Consider the following 24,945-nt stretch of genomic DNA (forward strand, 5'->3'; position numbering starts at 1 on the left):
ATAAACAGGCTTTTAAAGGACATGGTGATATAATATTTAGCCAGTAAACCTCACGGGGCACTGGTTAGATTGAAATGACAACTCAGTTAAAGATGACACAGTTAAAAGGGAGTTAAGATGTGCCATTCATGGATGAGACAGTTCTAAGAGCAACGGGAATTGTCTCCCAAAGAGGGAATTCCCATCACTCTGAGTGAGGCTGGACAGTCATGAAAAACGCCATGCTTTTGTTTCTTGCAGAGTAAAGCAGATCACCTCAGTTGACAGGGGCGTCTTAACGGTATGTCAGTTTGTGTTGCGTCTTCACAAACAATCAAATCCTAATGAAGGCATCCCAGACCGCCTCTGTATGCAGTCTGAGTTTTACACACCTCAATGCATTCTCAGTACACATTGAGGTGCATCCATATAGAGCATTAAGGATTACCACTTGATATCTGAAAGCCCAGAACTGATACAAAACCCTATTAATGCATTGTCTGACTGAGGTTTGTGACTTGTGTGAGTGTCAGGGCCACTTTCTTGGCCCCTCCACGGTTGGAAGAGGTGGGTTTTGGTATGGGATGATGAGTTAATCACGAGTTCCATTAAAATTTCAAAGTCTGTTTTGAAAGTATTTGAGGGGTATTTTTCTCATCCTTTGTGTTTAAGTCGAGGGGCTTAGCCCTCCTGGCACCATGCATACCAGCTATCCATGAGCATTACATGATCTACCAATGCAGAATTTTAAATTATATTTTAGTGCATTCTTATCAGTTTAACACATCCAAATAATTACATAATAAACAACGACACATGACTTAAGTATGCCAAGTCAGTGTCTGATTTTAACAGAAAAATGTTAAATTATAAATACAAATTTGGCACATGTGAGATTTAATGTTTGCTGATTTGGCCATTTCATCATGTTTAAGTTATGCTCCATCATTTTAAGCGTCAGGTTTAAGAACAAATGTGTGTTTTAATTAAATCATGCTCTGAAAAAGGAACACCTCCCATATATTTAACTATTTTTAACTGATCCTGTCCTTATTAAATTTCTGATGAAAGCTCTATCTGAACCTGAAATTTCATCAAATAATGTGTTTGTAGCATGTATCGATATCCACTATAGTGCTAAAAATAGAACTAGTCTTCCTTTATTGGTGTCATTTAGGAGCAGCACTACATCCACTTCAACTCTATCCTGATCTATTCATAGTAATAATTTTAATTTGGACGTTACTGGTATCTTGCTTCTTCTCCCCTGTGTGCTTTCTGTGTTTGCACACTGCCCCGCACTCCCACACCCTTATATAGGCATTAAGTTTCTCCATGCTAATTGGGAAAAATGTGCATGTGCTTCCAACAGCTGCTAGTTTGAAATCAGGGAGACATGATGAGAAGCTGTAAAATAATCTTGACAACACATATTTGAGGAAAGGATAAATAACTGAAACATGCCTCAAACCTGGCTGAGCAAAATGGGCCTGACATTGTTCAGTGTGTAGCCCACCTGGAGTGATCTATTAGACACAACTTTTATCCATCACTTAGACTAAAAAAAAGTAAAACTAGAGACACAGATTGAAAATGACCATGTTTCCCTTTAACAATAGGTTAGAGTAGAGGAATGCATGATCAAATTGGGAATAAGGACTAAAGACAGAAATGTGTGATCCAGACCTCCTGTGCGAGTGCCTCCTTCCTCATCCTTGCCGCCTCGTGCCTCCACAGTTTCAGACACACACCTGCACTGATGAAGTACAGCACCATGTTGAAGAAGATGAAGACAATAGCTGCCGTCTGCCCAGCCTCAGTGCGACAGAATGCCCCATTCACTGGATTATTGAAGACAGGCGTGTTACAGAGCCCCCCTCGGGTGGTGTCCCTCACATACACAATCCCTGCTGACATGTAGAGCACCGCCAGAACAAGGTTGATGGAGCACTCAGTGAACGGCCACCACGACGAGTCCAGGAGGATGGCTCTGTAGTACATACTCATCCCCAGAACCACCAAGATAACTGTCACAATCCATGCCAGACCCGCCACCACCAGCACAAATGGAGTCTTAGGGCCTGTGTAGTACCCGCCCCCGTACCCATATGCAGAAGCTCCCCCACCAAGTCCTCCAAACACCTGTGGCTGGGAGTAACCATACATATTAAACCACTCGTTGTCTTTGTGAACGTAAGCACAGACACAGGCAAACACAGCGGCCCCCAGGAGCAGCTGCACGATGCCAAGGATCCTCAGAAGTCCTGCCCATGACTTCATGTAGGCATAGCGCTGGTGGTACTCCTCCACCCTCTCCTGGTAGGTGCGGGCTGACAGGTTGGTTGGCACAGCAGAGACGGAGTCGATTGCTTCGGCTCCCAGCAGCAGCCCATCTCGCTCCTTCTGGGAGTTGTAGCTGCCCCCAGAGCCACCATAGGGGTCCCTGTAGGAGCCTGGGAGGGATGGAGAGGGGGGCGCTGAGTGAGGAGGGGAGCAGGGGACTCCAGCTGTGGTGTGACAGACGGCGCTCTTCTTGGAGGATGGAGCAGGGGATTCTGGAGGAGGTGGAGGGGGGATGGTCCACCCCTTGGTGGAGCTGTTGCCACTGTTTCCTCTGAAGAAGTTCTTGACAGAATCAGGGATGAAGCGATGGACAGGTTTGATGTCTATGGCATCAATGTCACTCTCTGGCATTTCATCATCACTGGGTGGGTAGAAGGAGTCCGGACCAACTGCTGGCTCTTCAGGTAAAGGGGGCGGGGGGAGGGGGTCTAAGCTGAGGGCAGGGATTGGTCCATGTAAAGGCACCGGGGGCAGAGGGAGATCCTGCTCCCGCCATAACGAGCCCACAGGGACCTGGTCATAGTGAGGGACCTCCCTCACCCGGTCAAACCTGGAAGCTGCGCCTCCTGAAGACATCTGGACCTGAGACAGTAGACCGAGAAACACAATTAGAGTCAACTATTTTAACGTTTAAAGACGGAAAAATTAAAGAAAAAAACAAACAGCCTCCTCCTCTAGAATTATTGGGCTGATTCATGGCTCTGAAATGTTTTTTGATGTAAATGTGAGTATGACTGGTAATTTTTTCTTCATGTCAGCCCTGTGATTAATTGATGACCAGTCCTTTCCAATCTGCTATTTATTAAATGTGATTTAAATTAAATAAAACTTGGTGATAAATTAATTTTCTCGTTTTTCTATTGCACAAGAAAAAAAGATCATAATACTCTCTTAGATATCGATAAAAATGTTCTTACTTAGTCCTTGAGTAAAACTTAAATGATTAACTTTAGCCCACTTCAGTAGATTTACAGAATGGTAATTTACTATTTTATTAAAATGAGAGCATTTATGATCTGGTAAGGTCTGAGGATGGATCAGACCCATCAGTGTCATTGAAGAGAATGAGGCAGGGGCTGTGGGTGGTGTTTAGTTGTAGTGGAGGCTGATAGCAATGGCTGCTGCTGATGTAGCTATCGGCTGGTATGGGGTCGGTTGTATCAGAACTGGACCACGTTTATTTATGAAAACAAGAGAAAGAACCACATTGACTGCTTTACAGAGAAGACAGGATGCTTTAGGTTGTTTTCAGACTTGCTTCACCATGAGTTTACGAGAGTTACAGGCAGGGTTTAGGTCAGGGGTGTCAAACTCAAGGCCAAGGGTCCAAATCCGGCCTGTAGTGCACTTTTACCCACAGGACCGTATCATATTTTAGTTAAAACTGGACCGCAGGTCTGAGGTCTGCAGATTTCCTCCAGTATAGATATTAGAATTTAACCTTGAAGATTTAAAATATCCTTTGTTAAGTCATAAAAATTTGAAAAGTAAAGAGTATAAATAATAAAATAGAAAGTATGGAATGTGGGAGGGAAATAAATTTGTCTTTTCATTTAATTTTTTCAATTTGCATCTCAAAATTCTGACATAAACTTAGCATTTTGACTTTTTATCTCCTATTGTGAACTTTTAGATTCAAGTTTTGAAATTTCAAGATTATGATTTCAAATGTGATCTCATATTTTGCGCTTTTAAACTCCTAACTTTGACTTTTAATCCCATATTTTGACTTTTTAAACTCACAATTTAGAATTTCATGTCATATTTTGACCTTTTAGATTCACAATCTTAAATTCTAAGCTATATATCGACCTTACTCGTGATTTTTACTTTCTCTCTCATAGTTTGACCTTTAAACTTGTGATTTTTACTTTCTATCTCATATATTTGCCTTTTGAAAACATATTGACTTTTGATTTCGTGTTCTGACCTTTTTAACCAATATTTTGACTTTTTATCTCAGATTTTGAGCCTTTAAACTTAAAATTCTGACTTTTTTTTTAAAATATCAAAATAACTTATCATTAGTTTTTCTCCCCCTTAATTAACTACCTGTGAAAATAAGGTTTACAGTTTATGGTTAAATGTTGATCCTGTTGTGCCCTCAGGTTAGACCCCTGGTGTAGGTAAATCCAGAGCCAGTATATATATGATGGCTTCTGGTGGCCATATTAGCTTGGATGTATCTTTAGCAGTTAGCTTCAGTATTTGGCAGATCTTTGGTCTTTTTTAAGACAAGAGCAAAGAGCAACACCTAAAGCTTGTCTTGTTGGAAAAGATATTTGTGCACTTTTCCTGACCGGCCTCAGCATGGGTTTTATACACCAACAAGTTCCACCATTTGAAAACCAGAACAGCGCCTGTCTCCCTTCCTCCTGCCTTCCAAAAGGCTTTGAATGGGAGGTTTCCTAGATGAATGTGAAATATATCCATGACATGGAGATATGAAACGGTCTACCTAGTATGTCAGGTTACAAAATTCATTGTGATTTCAATACTTCCCAAAGAAAAGGGAAAATACAGCACCGTTAGAGATAAACAGACCTAAACAGTCAAATATTTACTGGTAACTATTGATGCACAACATTTTTGTCTATATTTTACATGGAAATTATATTTCCAAAGTCTTTTAGCTGATCCTGATACATACACACTTTCTTTTTAGAGAGTAAAGAACACCAAGTTTCTCCCGCTAAAGAGAGGCTGAGCCAGTCAGAGATTATAGAGGAGCAGGGAAGTGGACAGTCGGGTAGTTGTTTAATGTTTGGGTCTCGTGGGCCTTCTTGAGTCAGTGGGGTCCTAGGTGACTACCTATACCTGATGGTACAGTTGTACATTTTTTCTTATATTTAAGGTTAATATACTGATACATCTGCGGTAAATATTGACTGATATAAAAATATTCTGCATCCTGACCGTACAGTCAATTAAAAAATGTAAAACTGGCAAATTTTATTTCTGTTTATTCTTGTTTTTAAAACTCAGTAGCGAAGAGCAGGCAAATACTTATGTTACTGCACTTTTAATCAATATTTTGTTACTCACTGTTTTTAATATCACTGTTGAGTTGTTCCCAAATGTTTCCTTATGTTTTAATTAAGTGTCTGATTATGTTTGATTAAGCATCTAATAGGAATAATGACAAACGTTAATAATGATTTTTAAAAGGTAACTTAATCAAATGATGAGAAAAACACTCAAAATATTTACAGACAATTAACAAATGATGAGAAACATAAAAAATAACATAAACCAGATAACCACTAAAGGTTCCTATACATTTAAATTTATTTTAGGTTATAAGTAATCTGACAAAGATTAGGAAATAATTAGATATTCTCTCCACAGTCCTTCAAAAAAAAAAAAAAAACTTTTTCAGACATTCTCTTTAAATGTAGAACAATGAGCTATATTTTAATGAAAGCACGTCATTTTAAAGTATTGTGGTGTTTCTCATACCAACTCTTTGTTTTAATTAAACAAAAATAGACAGATATCCTCTTATTTTAAACTATATCCTTTAGTAGTCTCACCACGTCAACAGAGAAAGTATATACATGTTGTTAACGGAATTTTTTTCATCAGTTTAATCAAGATTAGCTTTCATGTGTCCTCGTTTATTTTTATAGCCGACAGTGAGGAGACGTTAGCATCCATCTATGATTAGCATGTTAGCTCTGACACAAAACAGGTGTCTGAGGATGTAGCCACTCCCAAATAAGCCGCCGTTAAAAGTGGGTTAACTAAATAAAAATACCCCCCCTACAGCTAAAATAAAGAAACTAAACAAAGACCAGCTGTCTCCTTCGTCTTTTTTAATGGTTTAAATGATTGGTTTTCATGTCATTAAGAGGAAAATTACCACAGCTAGCTTAAAGTCAGCGTTTAGCAATGACTTACCTGCTGTTGATTCTTCGTCTGTTTCTGTGACAGTAACAGCAGCTAGCTTAGCTTACATCCTGTTAGTCCACACTCTCACACTGATCTCAGAGCAGTGATCCCGACAGGTGAAACTCACCTGTCCAGTCTGACCGGCCTCATGTTGCGTTCAAGGACTCCATCATCCTCCAACTTCCTGCTCTCTCCATTCTCATTTTATTTTCATTTATTCGTCTATTTATTAATTTATTGTCATACGATCGCAAACAGAGACAAGAATAGTTCTAAAACTCAAAATGTTATACAGGAACGCGACTAATCAGTTGAATTTGACTTATTTTTGCTTTAATATTGTTCTGAATGTGGGTTAATGGGTTACAGCCTGATAGCTCTAATATGCTGAGGTAAATACACCTGATCTACAGGTAACCGCTGTCATCATGCTCAATACAGAGAGCTATTTCACTGGTAGCGCCACCGTGTGGCCTGTTGTGAGGCTCTTGATATTTTTCACACACATCATCAAGGACCAACATTTATTTTGTTGCGGGATAGAAGTAGCCTGACTAAAACATTTACTCAGATCATTGTAATTAAGTAGCTTTTTGTAGACTTATTCTTTTAAGTACATTTTGAATCCAGCTATTTTAATTTTACCCCTAAAATATTTGGGGGGAAGCACCGTAAAAAGCATCAATGAATGTTTTTTTAAAGAGAAGTGAAAAGGAGGCTCTCTGTCTGGTCAGAAAATCTTTGACTACATGATAGTCTTGCTCAGCTGCCCTGGGGATGTCTTCTGGCATCATCAGAGGTGCCTTCAGAATTCTAAAAATCAACCAAGAACTTCCATAATTGTGCAGATTATTAGCTAACCCTACTTTAATAATTAAAATATTCTCATCTGCCCTTTCCTGAAATCATGTAAGAAGTCGACCAATGAATGGGCGTATTTCAGTAAGAACTGCGCAGTTATTATCTCTGTAATTCTTGATATCACATGAATACCCTGTCAGGGATGAAGATTTTTTTATTTAATATATTTAGTGAGGTGACTTGACAACGAAAGGTTGAGAAACGCTGGTCTAGCTATAGTGAGAGAACGCTTCTTACTTTTCCATAACAGCTGTTGCATTTAACTTTATGATAAAGGTGTGACTTTATCTGAACAACCTGTCTGGAGATTTAAATCCTTGTTTTGTTATTGACAATAAAACTACTCAGTTATTGAAGTCAACTTCATGATTCAACTTGCTGATGAGTTTATTAGTGGGGATGCTGAGCAAGCATCCACACTACTGATATTTTCAATTGATATTTTTTAAAGGTTTTAGTTTTTTTTTTCTTTTCAATAAATGTTTTATTTTTCTTAAGGTTTTTTTTTTTTTTTTTTTTTTTTTTTTTTTGCTTTTTTGCTCTTTGAGCTTGTTTTTTTTTTTTTACATATCATGAGATGTTCAAGTGTCATTAGGATTTTCTTTTCATTTAGTTTTTTTTTTTTCTGTATGTAGTGAAATATTTTTGTGTTCAATGAAATGTATTTGCAGTTTACCTTTAGAACCACCATATCAAATGGTGAGAAAATGTCTCAAAATCAATGAAAATGTTTTAAAAAGTGAGTTTCCAAAAAAATATGTTGGCTATGTCAGATTTGATGGTTATGGTAGTTTCAGTAGTCTGGAAGGTTCAGGGTTCAATTTCTGCTCTTCAGGGGTCAAAACGTAAAACGAAAAAGTGTTTGATTTTGATTTATTTAAATTATTTTATTCTTTTTTAAAATCATTTATTTGTTTGTGGATGCATGAGGCCAGACTCCTGCTCGACGTTTTTATCATTTTGCACGTAGTAGCAGCCTAATAGCAAATGTGATTTGTGTCACCAGGGTTCCTTAAATCATCCAGTCTTTGTCTTCCCTAACAAATGTTACTCCAATGTTTTGACCAATTTCAGTTTTTTGTTTTTTTATTAAAAGACCAATTTTCTAAAATGATCATGTGTTTATGGGGAGTCTTTACTATTAGTGTCTTAAGTTACAGTATAACATTACAAATAGATTACTTGATAAAAACTTAACTTGACTTGAGTCCCTTTTGACTGCTAAAGAAGGAAAATCAGGAGATAAAATCAGCATCAGTCAAAACGGTTGAACAATACCAAAAATTAACAAATAAGTGCAGTTTTCTTTTTCTCATCCCTTTAAACACAATTGAAACACAACACAATATCTGAGTCCTCAAGCATGTGAAGAAATAAGAACATGTAGTTAAATTATTTATGAAAGGCACAGGTGATTGGTATTCAAAATATGTGAGTCTTTTTTTTAAGTCTAAACCTGTTTACAGTTGCAAGAAAAAGTATGTGAACCCTTTGGGATTTCTGCAAAAACTGGTCATAAAATGTGTTCTGATCTTCATCTAAGTCACACCAGTAGACAAACACAGTCTGCTTAAACTAATACCACACAAAAATGATATGTTTTCATGTTTTTATTGAACAAACCAAATGTAAACATTCACAGTGCAGGGTGGAAAAAGTATGTGAACCTTTGGATTTAATAACTGGTTTACCCTCCTTTGGCAGCAATAACCTCAACCAAACGTTTCTGTAGTCGCAGATCAGACCTGTACGACAGTCAGGAGGAATTTTGGACCATTCCTCTTTACAAAACTGTTTCAGTTCAGCAATATTCTTGAGATTTCTGGTGTGAATACTTAATTTATGAATTTTTAAAGTGTAATTGTAAACATGTGTGAATTGCTGTTTTTTTAATTGGACCTAGCAATAAAGGTTGAATTGAGCTGAATAAAGGATTTTAATTAACGATTCTTTATGACACAGCAAAATTCACATTTACAACCCTCAACATGACAGATGTAGCTTAAAAATATTGTACAGTGCTTTGCTGCCTGTGCTTAACCCTCAGGCCCAACCTTTAAAAACTCACACTCACTGGACATATTTCAAAAAAAATAAACATGAGAAAAATAACTTTTTCTTTTGGTCATTAACTCCAGTCCTCATCTTGTATAGCAAAAAAAAAAAAAAAAAAAAAAAAAAAAATAATTTTCATTCTGACCCTGATTCTGACCCTCTAAATTCCAGTTTATTACATAATGCTACTTTTTTTACACACACACACACACAAAACGTTTCTATTTAATGAATGCTTTTGATGTTTTGTGTATGTGTGTGTGTGTAGGGATTATCATTCTAGGATATGACAATGATTAGCACTAAAAACTATAACTTTGGAGGCATAAGTCCTGGATGCATTCCCAACAAATTTAAATTCATGGTTTTTTATACCTTGGCTATAAGATGCAAAAATAGAGTTTTTTTGTTTTCATCTATACATTTTTCAACACAGATTTTAGTCTGTGTTTTGGCTACAACTACACACACACCCACACACCCACACACCTACACACACACACCCACACCCACACCCACACCCACACACACACACACAAATTTTTCAGTACACATACACACCAGACCCTGACATCCATAGAAATCACCCAAAATAGCTTTAGTTGAAATAATTTGATCCACTCACTGTTATTGTTATATCCCATCAGTTCAACCAAGGTGATCATCTCCCACAGTGCCTCTCTGCAAACAGAGAAAATGGCGACATCTGGCGGTGATTTTTCTGTCTCTGAATGAGCGAGCTACAGAGGAATAACAGGATTTCCTATTTCTGTATTGCAGCAGCAGTAGAATAAAAATTCGAAGTTTAAATGATAGTCGTTGCAGCCAAAAATGCCTTCGGGGGGAAGACGACAGCTTTTTGTCTACACAGGAGGAATTTTTTATCAAACTAATGTGGATGTTGAAATTCCAAAATTCATTTAAAAATTAAGATTTTTGTCAGATATCCTCATCTCAGGAAAATAACTGCCAAAAAAGCCCTGAAAGGGTTAAAGGAGGACCTGGCGGTTAATTAAACATACATTTCTACAGGTCATTCAGAAAGTTTTCGACCCCCTTCCCTTTATTCATTTTTATGTTGCAGCCTGATGCTACAGTCATTTAAAATCATGTATTAATCTACACTCAGTATCCTATCATGACAAAGTGAATACAGAATTTTTCATTTTTTTGGTAAATTTTTTAAAATAAAAAATTGAAATATCACACTGACATAAGTATTCAGAACCTTTGCAATGACACTGCAAATTTAGCGCAGGCTCCTCCAATTACTCAGGACCTTTCCTGAGATGTTTCTACACCTTGACTGGAGTCCACTTGTGGTAAATTAAACTGACTGGACATGGTTTAGAAAGGTACACACCTCACTACAGAAGACCTCACAGCTAACAATGATATCAGAGCAGAAACCAAGCCATGAGGTCAAAGGTCATAGGAGCTGCAGAGCTCAGGGACAGGACGTTGACAAGCACAGACCTGGGGAAGGCTACAAAAACAATTCTGCTGCTCCCAAAGGCACAGTGGCCTCCAGAATTCTCCAGTGGAAGAAGTTTGGCACAACCAGGACTCTTCCAAGAGCTCGCCACCCATCCAAATTGAGAAATGTGGGGTAGAGGGGCCTTAATGACAGAGGAGACCAAGAACCTGATGGCCACTCTGATTGACTACCAGAGGTCCTGTCTGCTGGTGGGTCTTAACTTCACGTATGACTGATGTCACAACAGATACACTGGTTCTACATATCGTCATGTCTGCTGATACAGATACTGATAATGATACCATTCTGATAATATTGTGCCACCTCATGCAAAATGTCTGATATTCTTACTAGGTCATATGCAAATACTGTATATCACAGGTCCTAATGCTGAAATGCAGTTCGAATAGTTTTTGTTTAATAATGAAAAATTTAATAATGAAAAGAAAAAAATAACCCTTTGAAAATGCAGAGTTCTCAAAAACAAGCGTTTCAATCATCTGACCTTAAAGGGTAAATATCTTTTACATTATGATAAGAATATGTAATAAATATTCGATCTCCGTTTCCTGCTTCCACTCCTGCTCTTCGGCCAATCAGGTGATGACATTTATTTCCGTGTTTTAGGACTTGTCAGGCTGTGATTGGCTTAAAGCGTCGGTAGTGTTTGAAAGTGATAGAATCGTCGTGTCAGTGCCAGAGACACCAAGATGGAGATGATCCACACTGTCCGTGTTTTAATGAAATCTTTGCTGTTTGTTCTGCTGTGTTCTCACAGTGAAGGCAGAGAGTCGGAGCTCAGCTACGTGACCTGCGGCTCTTTGGTTAAACTGCTCAACACCAGGCACAACGTCCGTCTGCATTCACACGACGTCAAGTACGGCTCAGGTGAGTCCAATAACACTCCAAGGATCCTTGGACACATTCACACACTTACGTAAGAATCTAAAGAACAACGATCAAGAGGAGCAATGCTGTTTGTCTCTATCTGCTGCGTGTGATGGAGGTTGATGGATGGGAAGCGCTGAGGTAGCAGGTGAACTGGTGATTAAACGCCAAAATTTTACTTTTTACTGATTTAAAACATGGTTTTCTCAAGCCGAATTAAAGATGAGCTCCATATAATTCAAGTACAAGAATAAAAACCTCTTGGTTGTTTTCCCTTTGAGCCGATAAGCAGAAAAATGTTAAATTTTGATATCCGGAAGCGGAGTTTGGTACTTTCAGGACCTCGTGCACGTTAGCAGCAAATACGGGATGTTAGCTTAAAAATCCGTCAATATTCAAGCCAAACAAATTTTAATAATTAGTAGTAGTAATACACTTTAACATTAATCAGACCTTAATGGTCATAAACTGAATTTACATCCTTATTTACCCGTGAACATAGATTCATTTCCAACAGTGTTTACGTTAGATTGAAGCATGTAATAACAACATGACACCAACAGCTGTCCGGGAACATGCTATTCAGTTGTAAGTACAGAAAAACACCGCACTAATAAATTGATTTCAAACCAATACTGACTTCAATAGTCACAAAAGAATACAGATAAAAAATTATTATGTGTTAACATTTAGATTATGGAGAAAATAGCATTCTAAAAATTGGAACAATATCTGATCAAACTGTAAAACAATGCTGAAAGTGATTGTATTTTTGTATGCAACATTTTCCTAATAAAAAGATAATGGAAAAAAAAGAAATTAGTTAATTTTTCTAGTCTATTCCTAAATATTTAATTCCAGTACATTTATAATAATAATAATAATAATAAATTCAGAAGCTTTCTTCTGTACGATCTAAGTCAGTGAAATAAGCATTTATCCAATAGAGAGAAGTTGAATACTTTCTTGTGATTAACATGGGTCAGTCTCTTCTTTTGTTTTTGTTGGTCTTTATATCGTTTCAGAACGTCCAGCATCAAATCTGAAATAAAAAGTACAATCTGTTAAAGCTGTCAGCCTTTCGTTATAGACATTAAAATGTAAAATTTCATCAAATTTATCTGCCTAGCATTAGAATGTTATACAAAACAAGAACAACACAATGAAATCAAAACTGTCTTAAAGGTGCAGGTGCAAACTTGGGGGAATATTAGCAACATCTAACATTCAGATTTGAGATTGTGACGCTCACTCCTGGTGGTAACTTTGGCATCCAATGGAGTTTAGAAAATAATGGGTTTCTGTTATTTTGTCCTCTCTGTGGTACTGTAGAAATATGCTAGATGCAAAAATCAAAGAGGGGCCCTATATATGAATTAAAGGCTTATTCTAGGTTGATAAAAAAACCAATATTTCTTACATTAAGGTGATTAAACTCTAATAAAGGTAGGCATATTTATATTATCTTTCATTTTACCACCTATGTCCTGCTAAATGCTTCTAGGCCAAATATTACACTCTGAACTGTACAACCAATCAATCACTAAATAATTCAAGTAATTCAGTGACGTTTAAGGATCAAGATACAGACTTTGAAGTAATTTTTAACACCCTTCAGATTTATAGTGGTATAGATTGTACATTTTGAAAAAAAATTTAAGACACGTACACATGGGTGGCCGTTTTTGTGCAATGCACTATGGGTAGTTATACCATCTGGCTGATGGCATAACTGGCTTCTTCAACCCAGTTATGACCAAAGACTTAAGAATTTAGAACATCACTGGCAACGTCTTCAGCCATCACACCTGGAATCAGGTCGTCTGGCTTACATCACAACTCTGCGGCACCAGAAAGTACTGCCCCTCGCTGCTGATTGGTCCTGTCACTTTCTAACCGAGCCCAAATGGTTCAGATGGGAGCTTTGCAAGATGGATTCACCTGTGAGAAACATGGAAACGGGCATGTCCATCTGCTTTGCAAGGTTACAAAAAGAGCACTAGAGGACAGCAAGCCAACAAAGACAAAACTGACGGCCACTCATCTGAATGTGGAAAATAGGGACATACAAGGAAACACCTCTGGAAAGACTTCCTGCATGTGATGCTAGCTGCAGAAAATGCCACAAAAGGGACATTTTGCAAACAACTGCAGGTCACTTGGCGGTCTATAGTCCACTGGTGTCCACAGAGACACCAGTGGACTATAAAGAGGAGGATTTTGCCTTCCTAGGTGAGATGTGTTCTGAAGGAACAGAGTGGTGGAATGAGCTGTTACACAGGAACAACAGTCATGGTGTTACCAAGCAGCACTTATTCGCCTAAAAATCCCTGGACTCTGCAGCCGGCCCTCAAAGTGTTGTATGACCCAGGAAACCAGAAACTGGATGTTAGGGGGATGGTTTAAAGGTAAACTGTGTTTTGCGAAAAGAACAACAGAACAAGAGGTTTCTGTTGTTGCGGGACTGTCGAAAGCTGCTGGGTCTCCCTGCAATCAAAGCCCCCCCCCCCACCCCCCACCCCCCCCACATTGGTAGAGCGGATGCACACAGATGAAGCCCAGCAGACAGATTTCAAAGCTCAGTACCCTGCAGTATTTTCCAGTCTAGGGAAGCTCAGAGAGACCTACAGGATAGAGTTGGAGCCAGGTGCTGTCCCGTATGCCCTGTCATCCCCACGACGAGTGCCCCTGCCGATGCAAGAAAAAGTCCAAGTAGAGCTTCAGCATATGGAAGAGATGGGGGTGATTTCTAAAGACCCAGCCTACACCATGGTGGGCTGGAATGGTTGTGGCACCCCATTAGGGCCATATGCATTCAATCGCCTGCCATTTGGGATTTTATCTACCCCAGAGCATTTCCAACGACGCATGTCACAGATGTTGGAGGGATGTGACAGCGTAGTGGTTCATGCAGATGACATTGTGGTGTTTGGCAAGGTCATGAAAAGACATGCCTGAACCAGACAGAGCTAAAGGGGTAAAGAGAGTTATGGGAATAGCCAATTATTACAGAAAGTTTTTACCTCACCTTTCATCATACACCTGCCCACTTAAAGACCTGCTCAGAGAGAGAAACGAGTGGTGCTGGGGTGCTCCACAGAAGGAGGCATTCCAGAGACTAAAATCAGAACTGAGCTCACCATGAGTGTTAGCCCCATACTCGCCCACAGCAGAGACGTGTGTGTTTGCAGACTCATCGTTTGGTCTTGGAGGCGTCCTGAGACAACAACAGAAGGATGGAACATGGAGACAGATTGTGTTCATCTCAAAAGGCCTATCTGAGGCAGAAAAACATTACGCACAGATTGAGAAGGAGGCAACATGGGCATGTGAGCGCCTGTCATCCTACCTTGTGGGACTAAAATTTAAGATGGAGATGGATCACAAGCCTCTGGAGCCTCTTCTGAGCACTAAAGCTCTGAATGAGCTCCCTCCAAGAGTACTGAGGTTCTGCCTGCAACTGATGAAGTTCATGTATGACACTGTGCATGTGCCAGGTAAACGTTTGATAACAGCTGTCGCATTATCACAGGCTCCTGTGAAACATGCCTCGCCACAGAAGGAAAGAGACAATGAGGCAGAGACCAAAGTGTTTGTGGACACCAAAGATCCAAAGCCTTCCAGATGCAAGAATAAATGACATTCAAGAGAAACAAAAAGCTTATCCTGTCTGTGGAAAACAGATCAAGTATTGTGAGACTTAGTGGCCAGAGAAGCACGCCCTTCCAGAACTAGGACCATACTGGACTGAGAAAGAGACCCTCACATTTGCAGGACAAGTGCTTCTCAGAGGTCAAAGAATTGTGATACCCAGCTGCATGAGACAGGAGGTGCTCCATAACCTTCATAATGGTCACCAAAGTATTGTCAAGTGCAGAGCATGAGCTTGTCAGTCTGTCTGGTGGCCAGGACTGTCAGTACACATCAAACAGCTGGTTTAGAGCTGCAACACCTGTTCTTAGCACAAGGCTGAACAAAGAGAGCAGTTGATGACCACACCAGTCCAGGAGAAGCCCTGGCAAAGGGTGGGTACAGACTTGCTCTTCTGGGAGAAAAAGACCTGACCAGACTTCTTGTAGTGGATTACTTCTCTCGCTACATAGAAGTAGCTCACCTTAACGTAGCCACAACTAACACTGTCATAGCTGCTCTGAAGGAGGCATTCAGCCATCATGGAATACCAGACACAGTTGTATCTGCCCCAATACAGCTGTGACTTTGCCACAGTAGCCCAAGGTACCCACAGACAAATGGGTAGGCTGATCGGGCAATGGCTACAGTAATAGGACAAGGCATTGATGACATACCAAGCCACACCTCTGGAAAACGGGTACTACCCTGCACAACTTCTCATGGGAAGACAGCTGTGTACCACCATACCACAGCTCCTGACGGCTCAACTCCCTCACTGCCCAAACATTGGAGGATTCAGGAGGTCTGAAAAGGGAGCAAAGGAGAACCAACAATGCAACTTAACCGGCAGCACAGAGCCCATCCACTGCGCTCTGGCCAAAAGGTGTGGCTCCCAAGAGAGAAGATGCAAGAGACTGTCATGCAGGATGTGGCAACACCCAGGTCTTACATTATACACACTGGTGAAGGTCAGGTTAGGAGAAATCGCACGTATTCATGGCCTCTGTCATTTCAATAATAATGTAACAATCAGCTCTGTCTTGTCCATTCTCAGAAGACTAACCTCTGTAACTGAAGATTTTTTAGCTTCAGGGCTTTCTGACAGAAACTATTCTGCTGCTCCTCTCCTCAGGGATCATACATCATCTCATGTTACAAAGAACAAGGAGACTGTGATGGGACTGAAAGAGGCTTTATGTGTCAGTTACAGGTCAGCCTAACAACACCAAAAAAAAAGAATTAGACTGCTGTTTATAAGGACATGTATGGTGTTTCTCAGAGGTCTTTAGTCTCATCTCAGCCCATTTAATCCAATAAACTACACTGAAAACTAGGGATCGACTCATTATTGGTCTGGCTGATTATCGAGCCGATAGTTTATTATGCCTCTGAATTAACCATACACCTCACACCTTAGTTTTATTGTAGTCTCAGCAGCATTTTGTAATTGATTAAAAGCATTTTGGATTTTTGCTGATATTCCATATGCTGATATTTACAAAATAATTTTAACCGAAAAAAATACCTATTAGGGATGGGCATTTGGAAGAAACCTGCCAACTCAAGGATCTATGATGTTGAGTTTTGTTGTTGTTTGTTGTTGATTAATCGTTATGTATGTATAAAAACATACATACATGGGCATATATATATTTACAGTGCTTAACAAATTTATTAGACCACCACCCAAACTTAGGTTTATGCCACAGCTGCCCTAAATTAACAGCATTGGTAAAAACTGGTAATTACCAAAATCATTATTTATGTTTCTGCAATGGTTAATACACCAATATGTAGAAGCTCTTTAACCCAAATGATATTTTTAATGCTAAAACATAATTATGATTGTTATCCATGAATTTTCACATTTACTGATTTACAAAAAACTGAACTTGATTGCAAATTGCAAACTTGATTAATATGTCAAATTATAGTTATTTACTGTCATTCCTGAACAGAAAAATAAGTTTTAGTGGTTGAATGTTATGCTTGATTCAACGTTTCCCTATGTAACAAAAACAGGTAACTAATGAGTGTGTTTCTCAACGATTTATTTATTTTCACTCTTCAAAAGACAAGGGCTCTTAAACATAAACAAGGCATGGTCCCACTCAAAATGCCATGACAGTAGATATTGTTGTGCAGTGCAGAGTAAGAAGTGTTTAGTCTCTTTATTGAATGACCAACATCAGATTGACTAAATTTCCCGTGATCGACCAAATTCTCAATGACCAATTAATAGATCATCGATTAATCGTTCCCATCCCTAATACCTATATTTAGATTTAGTCCAGATCTAAAACTTCAGCCCATAAAACACACAATTTTAAGCCTGAGGATGAACAAATCAACAGATTTCAGTCCTTAAATCACACTTTAAGGTGTAAGGAATGATGATAAACCAAGAAAAGACCTCAGCTGAAGGTTGGTCCAGCCCAATGCCACTAACTTATTATTTTCATACAGCCCATATTTTCACCTGATTTAGGCAGATTTTTATAGACGGTTGTAAATATTGGAAGAAATGTTCATATCTACCAATCCTGATATGCAGCTGATAATATTGTTCATCCCTAACTTTAACCTAACTTTTGATGTTTCTTGTAGGATGATTTTATTCTCTGTTGGCTTGTAGGATTTTTTTGTACTCAGTACTCTAATTTATATTGTAATATTAACGTCTGTGTTGTCTATCCTGTATGGATGTTTCTTTTACCTGTGTTAAGCACACTAAGTTGCTTTTATGTATGATATGCACTGTCTAAATAAACTTGCATGCCTTGTCTTCTACTACAGCACAGACAATTGCAATAAGAACAAGTATTTTTTACATTCAGTACTTCTCAGAGAGAGGGAAAGAGAAGGGTGAAAATCAACAGAAAATCTGACGCTTGTCTTTTTGTTGTGTTATTTTGTGTGTAGGCAGTGGGCAGCAGTCAGTCACTGGTGTGGAGAATGCAGATGACTCCAACAGTTACTGGCAGATCCGGGGGAAGCCGAACCGTCCATGTCAGCGAGGAGTCGCCATAAAGTGCGGTCAGGCCATTCGGATCACGCACATGAAGACAGGCCGTAACCTGCACTCACACCACTTTAGCTCACCACTGTCCAATAACCAGGTCAGACTTTAACATCATCAGACAGTTCAGAGTGATGCTGGACCGGATGTCAGTGTGGCTGTGATCAGGTTGTAGGTACATAGATGCTCAAGGAAGCAGAGGATACTATATAAAGTGTGATATCACTTTTACACAGTTACACAAACTGTTCAAAGTAACCTGATGCAGCTCCACAGTTTGAGGGTGTTTTCACTGCTGCAGCTTGATTGCTCTGGTCTGAATCACGGTCCAGTTTGTTGTGTTGCATAATGACTCCAGCTATGGTCTGTGTTGTGAGTGTCTATGGCCAGGGAGTGGTACAGGGTATTAAAGATTCCAAGAACTCTGGGTAACTCACAACGACTATAAGTTCAAATAACTTCCCAAATAAATAACAAATAATTGCTCACTTGCTACCAACATCAGTACGAAACCACTTCCTGAACTCGCAAACTACGGGATGGGTTGAGGGTTATAAGAACACACATGCATAAATCATGGGGCAAAAAAAATAGTGGTGTTAAAATGAATTAGGGCATTATTAATGCGTTAACTTTGACAGCCCTACTTTATACCTTATTTGTATTGTGTTGTATCTACTGTCAATTTTAGTATATTTAGTTGATGGAATAGAGGACTAGTTCGCTCATGATAGGATTTTTTACTTAGGATGTGCATGGCTTTCTTTTGCAATAGAAAAATAGAGCTTGTGTTTGTTTTATGTGTTTTTCCATACCTCTACACCAGTGTTACTCAATCCTGCTCAACCCAAGAGCCAAATTGTTGAAATACACCTTTTCAAGAGCCACAATCTAAGTAGTGAAAAGTGGTTAAAAAGTGGTAGAAAAAAATGGATTAAAGTGCCAACAAAAATTAAAAAGGGGTAGGCATAAAATGGCAAAAACTGGCAGAAATGGGTCAGAGATGACAAAAAATGAGTTACAGGTGGCAAAATTGGCAGAAAATGGCAAAAATAAGTGGCAGAAACATGCTAAAAGCAGCAATAATTGATTAGAAGTGGTAAAAAGGGAAGACATTGCAAATAATGGCAATGATAATATATGGACAAAAATAAAAGTTGACAGATAAGCTTGACAATTAAAGCCTACTGTACAAGTGTGAGAAAAAAAATATTCATGTGACTTGCAGTGGATAAATTCTGAGGTCAAAGTCTCTCTATTTTTAAGGTTTACTCTGGGAGTAATATTTCAAATCTTCTAAAGAGCCAAATTGTTGCTGTTACTTTTGCTAGAGCCACAATCTAAGTGGTGAAAAGCAGCAAAAAAGGCAAAAACTGGGGGAAAACTGACAGAAAATGGGGAGAAAAAGTGGCAGAAATGGGTGAACGGACTAAAGTGGGTAAAAAGGTAGGAAAATAGGTAAAAGCAGCAAAGAGTAGCAAAAATTGGTAAAAAGAGGCATTTAGTAGCAAACAGCCGCTTAAATGAGCGAAATGCAGCAAAAAATGATTAAATAAAGGGAAAAATTGCAAAAAGCAGAACAAAAGAGGCAAAAACTGGATAAAAGTGGCAAAATTGGCGTAGAGTGGCAAAATGGACTATAAAAGCAAAAATTGATTGAAAGTGGCAAAAATGGGCAAAAAATGCAAATAAGGGCAATGGAAATGTACAGACAACAAAAAAGGTTGACAGTTGAATTTGATAATCAAGCCTACTGTATAAGTGTGGGAAACAAACTGATTAATGTGACTTTCAATGGATAATTTTCGAGGTCAAAGTTTCCTTTTTAAGGTTTTCTGCAGAATAGTATTTTAAATTAAGACATAAAAGAGCCACAAATCATCACAAAGGAGCCACATGGGGCTCCAGAGCCACACGTTGAGGATCACAACACCTCATGTACAGGATGATGAGTGGGTCATAGTGTACAAAGATTTCTGGTTTAGAAATCTGGAGCTCTATAGGCTACAGAAAAAGATAGATAGATAGGTAGGTAGGTAGGTAGGTGGATATGTAAGTAGATGGATAGATACATCAGTAATCTCAAGGGAAAAAAGAGAATTACCAAAATGGATCGTGGCATTTTGGCTGTGACATAGTAAATATTAACCTTGCAAAGCAGATCGATACGCCTGTTTCCTTGTTTTTCACTGGTGAATCCATCTTGCAAAGCTCCCATCTGAATCGTTTGGGCCCGGTTAAAAGGTGACAGGACCAATCAGCGACAAGGGGCAGTACTTTCAGGTGCAGCAGAGTCCTGACGTAAACAAGCAGCAGCAAGAGCTGGTGCAGTTATGGAGGAAGAGATTAGTGTGGATGCTGCTAAAGCTCCAGTTTTATCAGATCTTGACGACATTTCTTCGTTAAAAGAAGAACAGAGAACAGCAGTGAGTTGTTTTCTTTTCAAAAATGACAAAAGTGGAGTACTGACATGTCTATAGTCGCCATGTTTCGCGCTATTCCTCACTAGCTGTGCACGCGCAGCTCGATAGCAGCTACGTCACATGTTTTGTTGCTCTTATTGGCCTGTAGAGATGTGACAGACAGAACGTTCATCCAATCACACTTTTTTTTTTCAAATCCTCTACCTTTTCTCAAATGTTTCCTATTGAAGCTTTCAATAGTGTCAGTAGCAAGTGTCAGGTTAAGTAAATATGACATTTTCAATTTATTGAATCTCACGAGATCAATATTGCGCAGACAGTGGGAGCAGCAGCTCTCCTGAAATTAAACAATACCAAACTGAAAGTTAAAAAAGATCACAAAGATGCCATAGTCACTTTGAAACTGTTGTTTTGACAGCCAATGAGTTAACTGAGCTGATCTGTAACCCATCAAGAGCCCCGCTCCAACCCCCACCCCCTCCTCCGCATGCGCTACCTGGGGCCGTACTTGATCTGCCAATAATAAGTTCATCATAACGAAGCTAAATAATGAAATGCTGCTACTGGAAACCTGTGCAGTCTCTATGAGGAGAATACAGCATTGATTTAGGTCGTGTATGCGCAGACTCACTCATACTGTCGGTGTCTGTGACTTTGTAACTTTGATTTAATCACTGCTTCGTCATGTTTCCTTCTCGTCTCACCGTCTGTCAGTCACACATCCATCAGCTGTTAGCTGTTCTATCATCAATCAGAAGCTTAACATGAGTAGCTCAACAGGCCGTTGTATACTGCAGCGGGAAAAATGTTCTAGCTCCAGTTAAACCATCCCTGTTAGTCTGACAGCAGAGACACACACATGCTCACCAATACACACACATTAACACACTCATCTGTGCATCGTCTCCAACACTGTCAAAGCTCATATGAGAAAAAAAAGACCACGAAACGATTAAATAATCTATTTCTCTATTTTACAGCTAATGTGTTATTGACAGACAAATTTCTTTTGAGTGTTTTTAAATATGGATGTCCTTAAAGAGGATGAGAAATAGTTTACATTTACTGATGCAGCTCTTTAGATTTAGGTCTGTTACAAACTGTTTTAAAAGTAATTTTAAAATAATCTAAATGCTTTTATTATTATTGTAACTGTAGCACTGAGTGCATAGTGCAGTAAAATAAAGATGTGATAGACTATTAAAATGAAAGGTTTGATCTGAAGAGCATTAAAATGTACAGTTTTAGTCAGAGTTAGATAAACTGTGTGTAAGTATTGATAGCCTATTCACTACAAGAGGAGTTAGTTGAAACATTTCTGAATAGACCTGAATGCTTTAAAATGATGACTTTGAGCTGTATAAAGGACATATTATCAACCCAAGTGTAAAATCTCGTCTCGTGAGATAAGAGTCTTGTCTACTTGTAACCTTTAAAAGTTTTGAACTTGAGTTATTAATGTGGATTTTTATTATTGCTGCCTTTCAAAATGTTAGCCAATTCTAGTGATACGAAATTTTAATTGCACTCATTAAAAAGGGGGAAACCACCCACGTACGTGGGAATTAAATAAGATATATATAAAACGAAATAATATACATGTAAAGGTTAAATTAATAACCACATTTAACCTCCAAATTTATATCAATCTTATACCTCAAGTTGTGAATTCTCGTTTCAGGGACGATTTTTCTGAAATAATGCTTTCTGGACAAATGACCTAGGTTTTGAAGATTTATCATGAATAACAGGATGACAGTGTATAAATCATGTAACTAATATTAATTATAATGTAGAAAAGAAAACAGGAAATGGCTAAATGTAACAATAAGATATTATAATTATCTGATTTGATGAAGGGTGAGTGTGATCTGAAATTGAGGGAAAATGATTTAACAGCAGAATTTGGGGATAGATTTTGGAAATAGGTATGATTTGATTAGTGGCTTTTAATGGAACCCGAGTGTAACACGTCAATCCATTCGGGAGGAAATAGACAAGAATCGCCTACTTGGCTGTAGAGGGAGGGAGCCAGTTTATGTTCTAATATCTAATATTTATGAAAGTAACTGTTGTTTAAATAAAGAGGCATTTTTTTTGCTTGCTCTTGACTCTTCAGACAGTTCGTTGGCCTCTTCTAACTTTATCTTAACCCTTTTCGCCTCCTCTCTTCCTCCCTGTTGTCTTCAGGAGGTCAGCGCCTTTGGAGAGAATGGCGAGGGGGATGACCTGGATGTTTGGACAGTACAGTGTGATGGCGTTCACTGGGAGCGGGACGAAGCTGTGCGTTTCAAACACATGGGCACTGACGTGTACCTCAGCGTGACGGGGGAGCAGTATGGACACCCGATTCGAGGCCAACGTGAGGTGCACGGCATGAACTCGCCCAACCAGCACAATTGGTGGCGTTCCATGGAGGGCGTGTTTATCATGCCCAGTCAGGAGCCGATGCGCCATGACGAGCTCTGATGTCATATCTAGGAGACATGTGACTCTCTGGGGACTTTACAGCTGGCCTGGACCAAATGATGTAAAATATTAGACTGATGATTGGTTGCTGAGGAACTCGTGGCGATCTAAGACAATTCACTGAAACAATACGTCAGAACATTGTCACTCCACATCCAATATGGCTGCTTCTCCTGAATTACCACGCTCCAAACTGCTGTATGACTTTGTAGGTTCCCTCTCTAGTTTTATGTCTTTGTGCCGTTAAAATCAGGTCACTTTGTATAAGGAGTAATAAAAGTGCTCATGGAAAGGCGGAAATGATTGGATGAGTCAAAGATGGCGGTTTATAAAAGTCGAGGTCAGACTACACAGTATTTTTTGTTTGTTATGATGGCTTCTGCATCACTTCAGGTGATCAGAGCCATGAATCCAGGACTTGGCCCACAGACATGACAGACTAGACAGTGGCATGATGGAAGGAAGAGGGCTAGACTATTGGTCTTCAACCAGTCGGGCATCGGGACCCACCGCCGCCTCCTTATGACGAATGAAATTTATGAAAATATTAAACCACCTTACATTCATTTAATGAAACTGTTGCAGTTTGGGCCCTAAATGGGAAAACATGCCTGAACAATACAAAAAGATCCAACAAACATGTTTACAAAGCACATCGTTACAGATGGGCAGACATCCACATATTCTTGATCCATTTTCCACAAACAGCATGGAAATTTGGGAATTCCTGAAGGAATTTTACTATGGGAAACTAGGATATTAAATAACTGAGTGTATAGTCTGACCTCAGCTTTCAGCTAGCCACCAGTGTTTTATTTTGAAAGTCGACACAAACATGATCTTTTTTTTTACTCCAAACTACTTCAGTCAGTACTCAAACCTCCTGTTTGTTTTTGGTAGATAAGCATACTTCATTATTTTCTGCATTTTTGCTCAAACAAATAAACAATAAGACGTGAAAATTTTCTCTGTTAGCTTGATTTTAAATGTGGAGCGTTGATTTTCTAAGACTAGCTCTGTCCTATCTGTTTCTACTTTAAAATGATGTGCAGCTGCAGAAAGGTTGAAGACCTCTGCAGAAGAGTTTTCCTCTGTTTGGACTATTTATAAGTTTATGTTTGAATAAATGAACATTTTTGTTTAATCTAAGACGATTCTCCAGACTCTGGCCTGGTGTTCGGTTTTAATCGGCCCGCAGCAAAGGATTAGAATAGGAAGAAATATAGCCTACGTGACAACATTACATTAGCGTTGTTCTAAGTTTTGTTCCAAGCAGGTGCTCTGGAGATTTTGTAAACAAATATTTTGACGAGAAGAATTCACTGATGTGCTTTTTCATGACTAAACTGAGACTATTTGGAGCTAACTCTGTAAGAGTCATGGTGTAATGTCAGCTCACACTGTGAGACCGAATTGTTTACAACACACGACCATCACACAATTTTCTGTCCTCACACCATACAAGTCTTATGATTGGCCACAGCCTGAGCGCTCTCACTATCAGAATAAAGCTGGGATGGGCTGTGACAGTGTTAGTGACGTTTCTGTCCCACACATAGGGTTGAAGTTTTATCTGTTGTCTTATTTTCATTAGTCTCATTCTTCAAACAGGCTAGCTCCTTCCTATCTTTCTGACCTTTCAAAGGGGACATATGCAAAAATCACTTTTTCAGGCTTTTTTAACAAAAATATGTGTCCCTGGCCTGTCAACAATCCCCTCGAATACCAGAAAAATCCCCCCCCCCCCCTTTTCAGAAAATGTGTGCTGAAACAAACCATTCTCAGATTTTACTCTCAAGACCTCATGTGGGGAGTTAGCCCTGCCCCCAGGTTTGGTTGGACCTCCACACCTTGAAGAAAGTTCCGCCCTTGTCTCCTGATCTTCCTCTCAGCTACCAGCTGAGATG

The 24,945-nt window shown here is 39.1% G+C and overlaps 2 protein-coding genes across 2 annotated transcripts in view; one reads left to right on the forward strand and one right to left on the reverse strand.

Moving 5' to 3' along the window:
- LOC121509493 (MARVEL domain-containing protein 2-like) overlaps positions 1-6,354 on the reverse strand; it is a 58,700-nt gene extending 52,346 nt beyond the window's left edge. Inside the window, exons 1-2 of the mRNA XM_041786917.1 lie at positions 6,223-6,354; positions 1,666-2,904 (exon numbers count right to left, since the gene is read on the reverse strand). Coding sequence (XP_041642851.1) covers positions 1,666-2,898 — 1,233 coding nt within the window. The 5' untranslated portion in view covers positions 2,899-2,904; positions 6,223-6,354. The remainder of the gene's footprint in view (positions 1-1,665; positions 2,905-6,222) is intronic.
- Positions 6,355-11,255: 4,901 nt separating this feature from the next.
- sdf2l1 (stromal cell-derived factor 2-like 1) lies at positions 11,256-24,565 on the forward strand. Its single transcript, XM_041788518.1, has 3 exons — positions 11,256-11,494; positions 18,050-18,246; positions 22,760-24,565. The coding sequence occupies exons 1-3, from the start codon at positions 11,317-11,319 to the stop codon at positions 23,036-23,038; spliced, it is 654 nt and encodes a 217-aa protein (XP_041644452.1). The 5' UTR covers positions 11,256-11,316; the 3' UTR covers positions 23,039-24,565.
- Positions 24,566-24,945: the final 380 nt, after the last annotated feature.

This window comes from Cheilinus undulatus, linkage group 5 (assembly GCF_018320785.1).
Source record: "Cheilinus undulatus linkage group 5, ASM1832078v1, whole genome shotgun sequence".
NCBI lineage: Eukaryota > Metazoa > Chordata > Actinopteri > Labriformes > Labridae > Cheilinus > Cheilinus undulatus.

Excerpts from the sequence above, each read along its gene's own strand:
- sdf2l1 (XM_041788518.1), top strand. The coding sequence starts at position 11,317 with ATGGAGATGATCCACACTGTCCGTGTTTTAATGAAATCTTTGCTGTTT. Across the intron at positions 11,495-18,049 it reads CGACGTCAAGTACGGCTCAG|GCAGTGGGCAGCAGTCAGTC; the intron begins GTGAGTCCAATA and ends TTTTGTGTGTAG. Across the intron at positions 18,247-22,759 it reads CACCACTGTCCAATAACCAG|GAGGTCAGCGCCTTTGGAGA; the intron begins GTCAGACTTTAA and ends TGTTGTCTTCAG.